This window comes from Lucilia cuprina, chromosome 4 (assembly GCF_022045245.1).
Source record: "Lucilia cuprina isolate Lc7/37 chromosome 4, ASM2204524v1, whole genome shotgun sequence".
Classification (NCBI taxonomy): Eukaryota; Metazoa; Arthropoda; class Insecta; order Diptera; family Calliphoridae; genus Lucilia; species Lucilia cuprina.
In genome coordinates this window covers 72,854,621-72,868,023 of record NC_060952.1, presented here as the reverse complement: position 1 = coordinate 72,868,023, position 13,403 = coordinate 72,854,621, and the positions used below count along the sequence as shown (strand labels likewise).

The window sequence follows — 13,403 nt, the reverse complement described above, 5'->3', positions numbered from 1 at the left end:
AAGACATTAAGGACAAAAGTATTGATTTTCGAATTCGTCCAAACTTTTTATCATTTCACCTTTATTGAATTAATTATCAACTGTTTAAAAACTTTAATTTTGGCACTTCGACTTCTTATAATTTTAATACCCCGATTTGTGGTAAATATTTAACAATAACAACTCGATCATTTTCACCTGCAAATTGGGTATAGGTAGTTTGTTCGTCTTAAAATTTTATTAACAATTAAATACCAAATTTTTTTGATATATTATGATAAATTTATTATTCATTAGAATTACCTTGAACCTCGTGATGAATGTTTTTTCTTTTTTAGTTGTGTGTATTCAAGGGTTAATAAATATTAATGTAATAAATAATTCATTTAAACAGCTGCATGGTAATTAAGAGAAAGAGAGAAATTGAGCATTTACTTAATTTTGTTGTGTCATGTTTAAAACTCACTAATTTGTATTGAATAATATGGAAAAAATTAAACAAAAACTAAACAATGTTTTTTTACTATAAATACTAACGATCCAACAGTTTGATCGTAACTGTAATTTTATTATTTTTTAACTTTAAACAGCTGTCAAACAAATAAGCACTTTAAGCACATGTTGGCGCTACACTCACAGAATTTCTGTTGTAATTATTTTTTTTTAATTAAAGTTGCATGTTTTAATTAAAATTTGAGATGATTGACAACAGTTTTTTTTAATTCTGAGTATAAAAATCCGGTTTTTTTCCAATTGCAACAATATTGGTCTCAGATCCACAAATTTAAGCTATGATTGACTCTCTATAGAAGTATCGATGCGTCATGTTACCTTGATGAATCTTCCTTGATATTAAGGCACATCCTTAGTAAAAGTGAATGAATCTTCTTTGATATTAAGGCAAATCCTTAGTAAAAGTGTTGCTACTGGTAGCACCTAGCCCACCATTACTATTAATATGTGGTGTCATATGACCGCTCGGTCATTTCTTGGAATCATTTGAGCCTTGTTCGAAATAGAGCAACGTAAACGGTGGCCCGAAAGGCAGAGTTTCGAAGTTTGTTATGTGCCGTTTATATTTGAATATTACGAATAAGTTCGTGAGGGAAAATGTTTTGAATCAGTTGATTTCATATGATACATAATGAATGAGAAGGTACGTATTCGTAGAATATGTGTGTCGGATAAACGAGAAGAGAGCTAGATTGAATGGTAATGAACGTATAGTATATTATAGTCAATTTCATTCGAATTTCAAATCTGGGTAAATAAATCAGGGTTAAGCTGCCTTCAAACAAGCACACAAGTAATATGATCCGTCAAATTTTGTGTAGAAGTGTAAGGATGAGATCGTCTAAGCTCAATATGTAATGAAACCAACACACATTTTACCAGTCTATAGTATAATCTATAGTGTAGTCTATAGAGTAGTCTATAGTGTAGTCTATAGTGTAGTCTACAGTGTAGTCTATAGTCTAGTCTATAGTCTTGTCTATAGTCTAGTCTGTAGTCTAGTCTATAGTCTAGTTTATAGTCTAGTTTATAGTCTAGTCTATAGTCTAGTCTATAGTCTAGTCTATAGTCTAGTCTATAGTCTAGTCTATAGTCTAGTCTATAGTTTAGTCTATAGTCTAGTCTATAGTCTAGTCTATAGTCTAGTCTATAGTTTAGTCTATAGTCTAGTCTATAGTCTAGTCTATAGTCTAGTCTATAGTTTAGTCTATAGTCTAGTCTATAGTGTAGTCTATAGTGTAGTCTATAGTGTAGTCTATAGTGTAGTCTATAGTGTAGTCTATAGTGTAGTCTATAGTGTAGTTTATAGTGTAGTCTATAGTCTAGTCTATAGTGTAGTCTATAGTCTAGTCTATAGTCTAGTCTATAGTCTAGTCTATAGTCTAGTCTATAGTCTAGTCTATAGTCTAGTCTATAGTCTAGTCTATAGTCTAGTCTATAGTCTAGTCTATAGTCTAGTCTATAGTCTAGTCTATAGTCTAGTCTATAGTCTAGTCCATAGTCTAGTCTATAGTCTAGTCTATAGTTTAGTCTATAGTTTAGTCTATAGTCTAGTCTATAGTCTAGTCTATAGTGTAGTTTATAGTCTAGTCTTTAGTGTAGTCTATAGCGCAGTCTATAGTCTAGTCTAGTCTATAGTGTAGTCTACAGTCTAGTCTAAAGTCTAGCCTATAGTCGAGTCTAGTCTAGTCTATTGTCCAGTCTATAGTTTAATCAATATTCCTTTTAAGTTGGTAAACCCGAAGTGTAGTGTTGAAATGTTATTGTCCAAATATTCCTTACATAAGACTTGAAAAAACTGTGGATCGCTTTTAATCATAGCCGATTAATTTCATCCTTGAGACAAAATTGATTTGAGTTCTAAAATTTTTCTAGTTTTCTAGACAAATTTCTTTTTATACAAGTGCTGATGGTCACAAATACCTGTGAGTGCACACATAATCCCCAACTTTGCAACACTTGTAACACACGAATTGTAGAATGCAGACATTAGCATTTGTTCTTTCAAATCGAACCAGTTGATCATTGATTCAATTGAAATGAATTGTCGCCGTGTCAATTTAAATTGGTTAGTTGGCACAAAAATTGATGATAAAATATTTTATTGGTATTTATTCATGTTTTCCCTGTTTGTATCTGCTTCACTTTTGCATCTTCGAATCGGAAAAAAAAGATGATAAATCAATTTAAATATTTATGTTCAACAAAATGTTCTTTCTGTTTGTGGTATTCGCCTGGTTACAGGTGCTCATAATTTCATAAAACTATGACACACATTCAAGAACTGTCACTGCAAGTTGTTGCAACTTTAAGTAATAGAAATATCTTTTAAGTGAATTGGCGCTAAATAACTTGTTACTGCATCTTACTTTTTGTATAGATAGTAAGTAATACATATATATGTATTTGCATTTGAAAATATCTTTATATTCTGTTTATATATTTTTAATTTTGCTTTAGTTGTTTTACTTTTATCTGTGTTGTTCTAAATATTTATTCAAAATATTTAACTTTCATCAATAATTTTCTTATTGCAAGACACGTTTTACATGCAATTATTACTGTGTCTCCAGCTTTATTAGTCGTGGAAGTCGGTTCTATTTATTTAAAACTAAATGTTGGTTTTGTAGGACAACGACTTGTAAATAAGTTGAATAAATGTGTGGTCTTTATAATAGATTTGATTCTTAAATTATTATGGCATAATAATCTTTGCAATACAAATTGATAAAATTATATTTTTTTATTTCAATCTAATCGAAAAAAAATGGGAAAAAGTCATACCGTCATAAAGACTATTGCCAAGTCTATGATCAAGTCTTTAGTCTATTCTCTAGACTAGTCTATAAAGTAATCTATAGTCTAATATAAAGTCTAGTCTATAGACTAAACTACAGTCTAATCTATCATGTCTGTAGTCTAACTTTAGTCTAGTCTGTATTATAGTTCATAGTCTAGTCAAAAGCCTTTAGTCTAGTCTATAATATATTTAATTTTTAGTCTATAGTCTAGTTTATAATATTGTCTATAGACTAATCTACAGTCTAGTATGTAGTTTAACTAAAGCCTAGTCTATAGTCTAACCCATAGTCTAGTCTATAGTCTAGTCAATAGCCTAGTCTATAGCATAGTCTATAGTCTATTCTATAGTCTAGTCTATACTCTAGTATATAGTCTAGTCTTTAGTATGGTTTAAAATCTAGTCTATAGTCTATACCTAAAGTCTAGTCTATAGTCTAGTCTATAGTCTAGGCTATAGTCTAGTCTATAGTCTAGTCCATAGTATAGTTCATAGTATAGTCTACAGTCTAGTTTATAGCCTAGTCTATAGTCAATTCTATAGTCTAGTCTATAGTCAAGTCTATAGTCTATAGTCTAGTCTATAGTCTAGTCTATAGTCTAGTCTATAGTCTAGTCTATAGTCTAGTCTATAGTCTAGTCTATAGTCTAGTCTATAGTCTAGTCTATAGTCTAGTCTATAGTCTAGTATATAGTCTAGTCTATAGTCTAGTCTATAGTCTAGTCTATAGTCTAGTCTATAGTCTAGTCTATAGTCTAGTCTATAGTCTAGTATCTATAATCTGGTCTATAGTATAGTTTAGTCTCTAGTCTATAGACTAGACTATAAACCAGACTATTGACTTGACTATAGACTATACTATAGTCTTGACTAAAGACTAGACTATAGACAAGACTACAAACTAGACTATCAACAAGACTATTTTATAACAAAAACTTTAGTCTAAAGTTTTTTTTTATAAAATAGTGTAAAGTCTACGCTATAGTCTAGTCTAGCCTACAATCTAGTCTTAAAAAGTGAGTAGTTGTGTTTTTGGAAAAACAAATTATTTAGGCTAAAATTTAAGTATTTACGTGTATAATTAGTTGTAAGTCATTACAAAACTACTGATATATAATACAAAGTAAGTCCTTATCATGTTAATGCTTATAATATATGAAGGGTGGGCTTTGAATATAATATCTTAGTATGTATGTACATATGTATGTACATAATATTATCACCACCAGCAATGATATCTCATCGCCCACCCAATAATGAAATATTAATAATACATTTATGTTTATTTATCTTTAAATTCTATTGTGATAGAAACAATAATAGAAGAATTAATTTATAACATTTATGCACACTCTTTGTTGCTGACTTTAATAAATAATAGATTTAAATAAAATAATAATACTATGACAATAAAATCATCATTGTCCGTCGGTTAGTCTGTGTTATTGTTGATTAAATTGAATTGAATTGATTAGTGTAAGTGCTGCAAGCCTTTTTTTGTTGTTGTTGTTGTTGGTCTAAAGTTTTTTGACATTGATTCTATTTTACAACATTGTATAAAAAACAATGACATATCGAAAGCCATAAAAATATGAGGGAAAAAAACTTCCGGAGTAGACGTTATTCATACTACCAAAAAAAATTTACAGCAAGAAAAAAAACAAAACTCTAAAATGTTGTACGACAAACAAAGGATGCAGAATTTAACATAAAGTTAAGCCTAAAGCTATGCTACAATAAAATTTAAAAACCTAACTGAGTATTTGGTTGTGTGTGTGCTTAAGTTATAGCAAAGTGGTTTTGTGTGCGACCATTTTCAAATATGTTCAAGTACAAACATCAGTTTGTTATGCTAAAGATATTGGTCCATTATCCACCTTGTTTGTAAGAAATGGTCAAATATAAACCCTGCTCCTTATTGTAGGCAACAAATACATACATATGTCTGTATATCAATATTTGTGTACATAAATATATAAATGATATTACTTAAATTAATAATTAAACAATTTGTTCCATTCTTTCCTTTATCGATCTTTTTTAATTCCAAGAATTATTTTTTTCCCCATGTTCATATGTGTAGTTGTATTTCAAAATTTGCGGAAATTATTTTTAACTATTTATATTTAAGGACATTTATTTAATCATTTGGTATAAATAAACCATGAACTGATATTTTTTTCATTATTAACAATAATATATTTTTTTTTTGCTTGTCTATTTAAACAATAAATATTATGTGGCATTTGTAGGATAAAGTTTTGTTTCAAGAATATACTCTTGTATAACTATGACATTATATTGTTTCAAATAATGACGTTGCGCGTTTAAGGACTTGAAAGGGGCAATTTCAATAAATATTATAATAGTATATAAATCGGTAAATAAAACTGTCGGCATGAGTCCTAGGAAGTAAAAAATCTATTGGTTGCGCTGTTCTAAACATTTGAAGGAAGTCAAACAATTAAAAAACAATTCATTTAGTTTCAGAGGTTTCATACAGATATACTGGTGGAAATCGTATTAAAAAGACCTTGTTTTAAAGAATCAATCCTCCGAATGACCATTAACTTATACAATTTTGCAAACAAATGTAAAATGTCTTGTGAACATAATGTAATTGAATTTCTTTCAAATATTGTTGTAAAAACTTTAATATGCTATAAATCCATAGTGGATAGTTCACTAATTTCCGTGTTTTAAATTTTGTAAAGCAGAAAGAATGTTAAAAAACTTTGAACATATGATTAATGACTATATATGTATATAAAAAAATGTACATATGTGTGTGTTGAAACAAGATAAGGGTGATTTCCCCACATATCACAGTTGATGTCCTAGTACAGACGCTACTGATTTTAAATGCGAGTGTAAAACAATACAACTGCCACGATCTGCAATACAAATATAAGAACAACAAATATGACATTTTAATGGATGATGTTGTTTGTTTTGTTGTAAACAACTTTTTCTATTAATTTAAATTTTTGATTTCTTTTTCTTCGATAATGTTTATTTTAAATACTTATGTATGTTCTTTTGTTTATCTTTACGTCTACATGAATATTTTACTTACATTATGTTAAAGTTGAACACATACATACGTATGTACATATGTGTATGGAAAGAAATAAAGTTCGCCAATAGTTTGAGAAGACTATTCCGGAGTAGATTCAATAACATAATTATGAAAAAGCTTCTTTTTGAAAAAGGATTGATACGAAAATGGACCTGATGTGTCACCTATGTATGTGTATATGTTAATCAATTAGTTAGTTAGATAGTTAGTTAATTAATTAGTTAGTTAATTAATTAGTTAGTTTGTTTGTCAGTTAGTTAGTTTGTTTGTTTGTTAGTTTGTTAGTTTGTTAGTTTGTTAGTTTGTTAGTTTGTTTGTTTGTTAGTTTGTTAGTTTGTTAGTTTGTTAGTTTGTTAGTTTGTTAGTTTGTTAGTTTGTTAGTTTGTTAGTTTGTTAGTTTGTTAGTTTGTTAGTTTGTTAGTTCTTTAGTTAGTTAGTTAGTTAGTTAGTTAGTTAGTTAGTTAGTTAGTTAGTTATTTAGTAAATTAAGTAGTTAAAAAGTTATTTAATTAGTTAGTTGGTTGTTTAGTTAGTTAGTTAATTAGTTAGTATACCTTAACAAATAAATGTAAGACAATAATAGGAGTGATGTACGATCCTTTGAAAAGATTCCCTGTTGCAAATCGGACCCACAACCGCACCAACCCTGAAAGATTTTTTATATATTAAACTCCTTTTATTGAAAAATACAAATGTGTTTGCCGTATCCCTTTTGGGATCGATTTCTTCAGGGCCGATGAACTTTGCATCAATGGCCTTTTAACTTAAAACTGAAAGGGATACATTGGCCACTTTAATAATTGTGGGAACATACATACATATATACATTTTATATATGTGAGTTAAAGTCAAGATTTATACATGATGCTCTTTAGAGGTTTCACTCATCACATGCTTATCACATACGACACGTACAAATATTAAACAAATCTAAAAGGAACAAAATGTCCCACATTTATGAATCTATTATGAAGTGTTTTTGTGTTAACGCAAACAATAACATACACTCATACATATACGTAAATATCTACCATACACTCATTTATGTATAAATATACATATTCACAAAAGTTTTGATTATTATACCCATATAAACACACATTTTCAAACTCACATTAACATATCCTTAAAAACTTACATATCACGGTTAATATATAAAGACTTGTGGATATTAAAATATCATTGTGTAAGTGTCTGTTGCTGGTATTTGAAAATATGTCATTACTTGAATGTTTGAATTAATATTTCTCACATATTTGACAATAAATAACGGAAAAAAACGAACATCTCACATATAGTATCCTTTTTGCCTACAGGTGTTTGTCTATTGGGCACAATTAGCATTTTGAAATCTGCTCATATTTGGGGAAATGTATATTTGTTTGTGTTAGTAATGTTTAGCTTTTAGAACTTAATTGAGCATATATTTATGTGAGTAAATATTAAGATTGTTATTAACTCACTTTTAGAATGAATAAATGTTTACAGACCGTACTGATGGATTTGTAACTTAAAGTTTGTGTAAGTCCGTTTCTAAGACTATTAAGGGGACTTCACTGAGTGTAGAAATACCCAGCAGTTCGACAAAGAGTCAATGCATACGAAAAAGATAGTAATTTCCTCTAATAGTTAACCACCTGGATGATCGTAATTCGTATGTTTTGGGTCATTCGTCACGAATATACCCTTTGTAATCGAGAATGAAGACAGTAGTCACTTTAGTGTCCTCTCTGTAAGCGGGAGCGGAGACAGTCGTCTCTTTACTGTCTCTTTGTAGGGTGTAGAGTGACGATTGACTTCCTCGTAGGACAAGCCCATGTTAAAATGGTCGGTCACCTGGGTAGGGGCCACCACAAGTGGTAGGTTAAGTGGTCAGTTCGGGACTGTCCCATCGAACTGTTGGGTATCTAAGGAGAAGTATATAGTTTTATACAAGGAGAAAGGTTATTAGACGATCCATGATTTAAATTATTAGAATGGACCTGATGATTTAAATTATTAGGATGGACATGATAGGCGATAGTAATGTTGTTAAAAGATTTGGTATCGATTTGGAATTAGTCGTGTATATATGTGTTTCCCTATGTGCATACATAAAAACTGAAGAAATACAACAACAACAACAAAATTCTACTATTATTGTTAGATATTTAGAAACATAGTTTTATAGATGTAATTCCTAAGAGTTTTCTAATCGTATGTTATACCCAAAATAATAATGCTTCCAAGATATTTGGATCAAATATTGATAAAAGTCTAGTAATGGCAAATAAAGTATTCCAAATAGTTTTCTCCGTATGTCCTACATTATTCTGAATTTGTACAGTTGCTACCACAATACTGTGTATTCACTTAGGAATTTATTATTCCAATCTCGGACATGCTCTTTCTGAGGAGACTTATTACACTGCTCTTGTAAGAGTATATTCATATGATTTTTCCTCTATATAAAGGTATATGTATATCATTTGGTGTGGTTTCGCAAAATCAAGGTGTGAACCTTGTTGTGTTCTAGATATTATGATATCCACCATTATTCTAAATAGTACTCCTCAAAAAAGGTTAACTCTTTTTCGTTCGTATGATAAACTTTATGGCCTGCTATCGCCCAATATTCTTCTGTTGATGTCGATAAATTCCGTTATTGCCCGAACGTCTACTGAGTGCTTGTGTTATGATTTCGGGTCTTTCAATGACTTCCAGTTGGGAGCCATTCGATTAGAGACGGATTTCTAGAGGTATTGGCAGCAATATGTTATGATACACTATCTAGGAACTATCGGGAAGGTCTGATGTACTTAGGAGCATGTACGCTGAAGTCCCTATAGGAGTTTGATATAATAGCAGCTTTAGGTGGTCTAATCACGCTCTTATAAAGCCAATGTGTCATAGTAGTACTAAGGCCGCATTTTGTACCTATAGTTCATCTATATAGCGCCCTCAAAGATTACACCAAAGTACTCCCAATAATATTATTAGAATTGTGATTTTTTTTGTTATTTTATTCTAATATTTATTTATACTTTACTTAAATAAAACTAATTAAAAAATGCTATAATTTAATTCAAAATTTTTTAATTTAATCATCTCCTTACCACCTTATAAGCCATTTTAAACAATTTCACACAAAGTTAGAAAAAATGTTAAAAATAACAAATGTGCATTAGGCAAATACATACATATACATACATATGTATGTATATATTTTTTCCCCATTTGTGTTTTCACAGCTGCAATCAAACTTTACCCCTAAGTACTAATAAAAATATAATTAAATATTTTTAAATAAAATGTTTAAAAAAAAGTTCTTTATACTTTAACATTTTAAACTAAAATTAACATTTTTATTAGAATTTTATCTAAATTAAATCCGACATTTTCTTTTTGTTTAATTTTCAGATCGGCCGCAATTATTTTATAACCCCCCAGGAGCACTACTTAAATAACCTACTTACAGTAGTAGCAAAATATTCTTGTTTACTTTTACTGAAAACACACGTGCAAACCTATAATACTGCTTCCTATATCTAAGTACATAAACACACAAATATTTATATAACGTATACGCCTAAACACACGCTACACATTTGTATTTACGCTCATTAGATAAAATACAAGTAGAACAAAAACAATAACAGCAAACACAACAAGTACAACAATTTAACGTTTAGCGCCTCAAGTGGCAGACACAACTAAATGGCCAAGACGAAAAAACAACAACAATTACTGGTGATTTATTTAACAATATGTTTGGTCATTGTATCACTGCTAGTGAATGTGGATAGTGTGAGGGCATTGAGTCTTCCACTACACGGAAGCGGAAATATGTTGCAACAACAACAGCAGCATCAGCAACAATCACAAGAACAACAGCAGATCGATAACAATATACAGGAGCATAATTATGTTATGGTAAATGTTAAGAATTGTTTATTATTTTTAATTCCGGTATATTATATTTAAAAGAAACTATATAATATACCGGAATACTTCATTCCAAGAACTTTCGGTTGCAAATACAAACAATAACTTTAATCTCTAGATATTTTCTTATAATTTAGACAAAATCTTGGCAAAGTCAAAGAAAGTGTTCTAAATTTTTACTATGATCTATATATATCATCTATATTCGCCTAAATTCGTTAGTCTTGATCTCATTAGGACAACCATACAAAATATTTGTGGTTCTACCCAAACTTTCATTATTCAAAGTGTCAGTATGGGAGAGATTATCTTCATGTTTATCTATTATGCGTTTATGATGATGTTTGTAATACCCAAACCCACCTCAAGACCGTCTGTCTGTGTGTCCATGTAAACATTGTGTGCACACTATAGGTCGCAATTTTTAAGATAATTATAAGAAATTGGTAAAATGATTAATTATTTTATTGTTAACAAATATAAACAATAATAACATGATTAAATTCTACATAAATAACTTTGAAGTAGAGGAAAAATCCTCTACCTAAATTTTTAAGGATAGTCCCATTCACCCTTACTCCCCTATGATTCCTCTTGTAAAAAATCTCTTTTTTAGTCAACAATAAGTAAGCAAGCAATCAATGTCTCACAAGTATGCAAGTGTCCAGTATACACTGATCACGGGAATTATATTTATCTTTGAAATAATATATAACCCTATTATCATGCATGAGTTTCGAATAGGGACTAAAGCAACGTTCGAAGGGCCGCCTCCGCTTTTAAACATTAGTAATTTAAATCCCTGCTCTTAAGAAGCATTATGTCATCGTCTAAAAGGAAAACAATTCTTCGTCCTAAGAAGAATATTAATCGCGGTGATTTAGATTACAGGGTACAAAATTCTATCCGTCGTGTATAATGTTCAATGTGGCATGAATTCGTGTTTATATCAAGTTAAAAGAAATGATACAAATCGATCTACTAAGCTTACCATTGACGTATATGGCGAGGCAAACGTCGTTCAGAAAGATATGTGGACTGGTGTCCGAAATTAACACCTTTTTAGAAAATCTTAGGTCCAGGTTAGGTGGAAAGTCATATGTATCAAATCCGATTAAATACACCTAGGATCACGGCCTGATCTTGTTAGAGTTATCGGATGGGATAATTTTGGTTCTACCCGCCAGTGATAAATTAAAATGTTTTTTTTACTAAACCATGCTCCAGTTTAAACCACCTTAATTGGGCGCTTTAACGAGCAAACAAAATTAGCTGGTATTGCCAACTTTTCAGTGAAAAACATTTCATACTATGCAGTTAAACTAGGCTTAGCTTGCTGTTAGATTAAACTCTGAACAAATTTAAGCGGACTTTAACCAATGATTGTGTTTTTTAGTTATGGATCTAGAATCAGTTAACTTTGTTAGTTTTATCAACTTTTCAGTCAAAACCAGCAAAAAACAAACATTACTTTTTGTAAAATTAAAAATTATAAAAAAATAAATAAACATTTAAAACAAAAATAATATTGATAAAACAAATAATAAACTTGCAATTCTCTTAAAAAATTAAGTTTTTTTTCATCCGATATCATTATTTTATTGTTTTTGTTAATTGTGTTTTCTTATTTATAACTTAAGTTAAATTGGAAAATAACACTCAGTTAAACTAAGATAAAAAGTAACGTTACTGATTACTGAAAGGCACAAAACATATATTAAACCTGGTTTAATCAAAGTATAAAGATTATCTTTATCTAAAAAACCCGCCTTGAGTATTCAAATACAACTTTTGAGAATTAATTTTAAATTAATACTTAATCCTTCACCTAAAGATTGGCCCTTAATTATGTATTTTAAATTTTTAATTTTATCCAGGATCAAGCGAAACTAAGACCTACAACAATAGAACCCAATAATGGTGGCGTTTTGGAAAGTGAAGACGATGACATTTCGAAGGAAAATAATTCAAGAGATGATTTAACTAGTAATCAAATGATTTTGGGGTAACTTAAAAATTGTATAATATAAACTGAATTATTTTATATATAAACAAAAACTTTACCTTTCTAGTCATTCTTATGAGCCACTGAATATGGTCAAACGAGCACCTGGAGGTTTTGTGGGTATGCGTGGTAAAAAACTCTATTACGATGATGAGGAAATCAATAATATACACGATAATGATAATAGACTACCCTGGAGTCAATTGCAAAACTCCGAAGAAGATATTAGCTGGGACGAATACGCTAAACCAAATGTTAGACGTTACAAAAAAACACCTACAGCTTTTTATGGAGTACGTGGTAAAAAGTTTGCCACTATGAATGGTGCCAATCCCAGTAATGACAATCATCGTTGGCAAGAATTCTTACAAAAACTTGAAGAGGAGCGAGTACGAGATGCAATATTACAAAATTTCGTTGAGACTTTGACAGGCACACAAAATGATCTGCCCAACGAAATGTCAAAGAGAGCACCTACCGGTTTTACGGGAGTACGAGGCAAGAGACCAGTTATTAATGATTTAGATTCTTCAATGGAAACTTTAACGAAACGTGGTTTGGGCAATAATGCTTTTGTCGGTGTAAGGGGTAAAAAAGATGTGTCACATCAGACATTTAAGAGATCACCTTCGGGAGCAGAGGTAAATATTTCATTTCGGTTTATGTCTCAAATGTAACAACAACGCTAAAGCTTTGAAATATATTAAGGGAAAATATCATCAAACATAAACTTTAGTTTCTAATTCTAACTATTAATCGTTCTTAAAAACACATAATATGATTATGTTAAATATCAGATCGAAATTTCTAACAACTAAGTTTATTTTATGTAGATCTATAGTGTTTCTTTATTAATATAATAAATTGGCTTCAAAATTGTTGGCAAGACATGTTCTACTTCCATTTTTGTTTAGTTTCCGCTCTAGGCATATATCCCTATGTTTTTAACATTTTCATTTCCTTAACTTTCGAAATTTAACTGAAAGCTCTCAAAATGTTGCTATAATTAGAAAAAAAGCTCCCCTCTAACACACTCGCCTACATATTAAATGTGTGAAAATATGTATGTATTTCAAAGCCAAATCATTTATAAAATAAAAAAT

The 13,403-nt window shown here is 30.0% G+C and overlaps 1 protein-coding gene across 2 annotated transcripts in view; it reads left to right on the top strand.

The window, feature by feature from the left end:
• The window catches only part of LOC111675439 (tachykinins), a 41,110-nt gene that overhangs the window by 21,180 nt on the left and 6,527 nt on the right, over positions 1–13,403 (top strand). For both annotated transcript variants that reach the window (XM_046948446.1, XM_046948445.1), the window contains exons 2-4: positions 9,771–10,283; positions 12,173–12,300; positions 12,368–12,941. In XM_046948446.1, coding sequence (XP_046804402.1) covers positions 10,068–10,283; positions 12,173–12,300; positions 12,368–12,941 — 918 coding nt within the window. In that variant the 5' untranslated portion in view covers positions 9,771–10,067. The remainder of the gene's footprint in view (positions 1–9,770; positions 10,284–12,172; positions 12,301–12,367; positions 12,942–13,403) is intronic.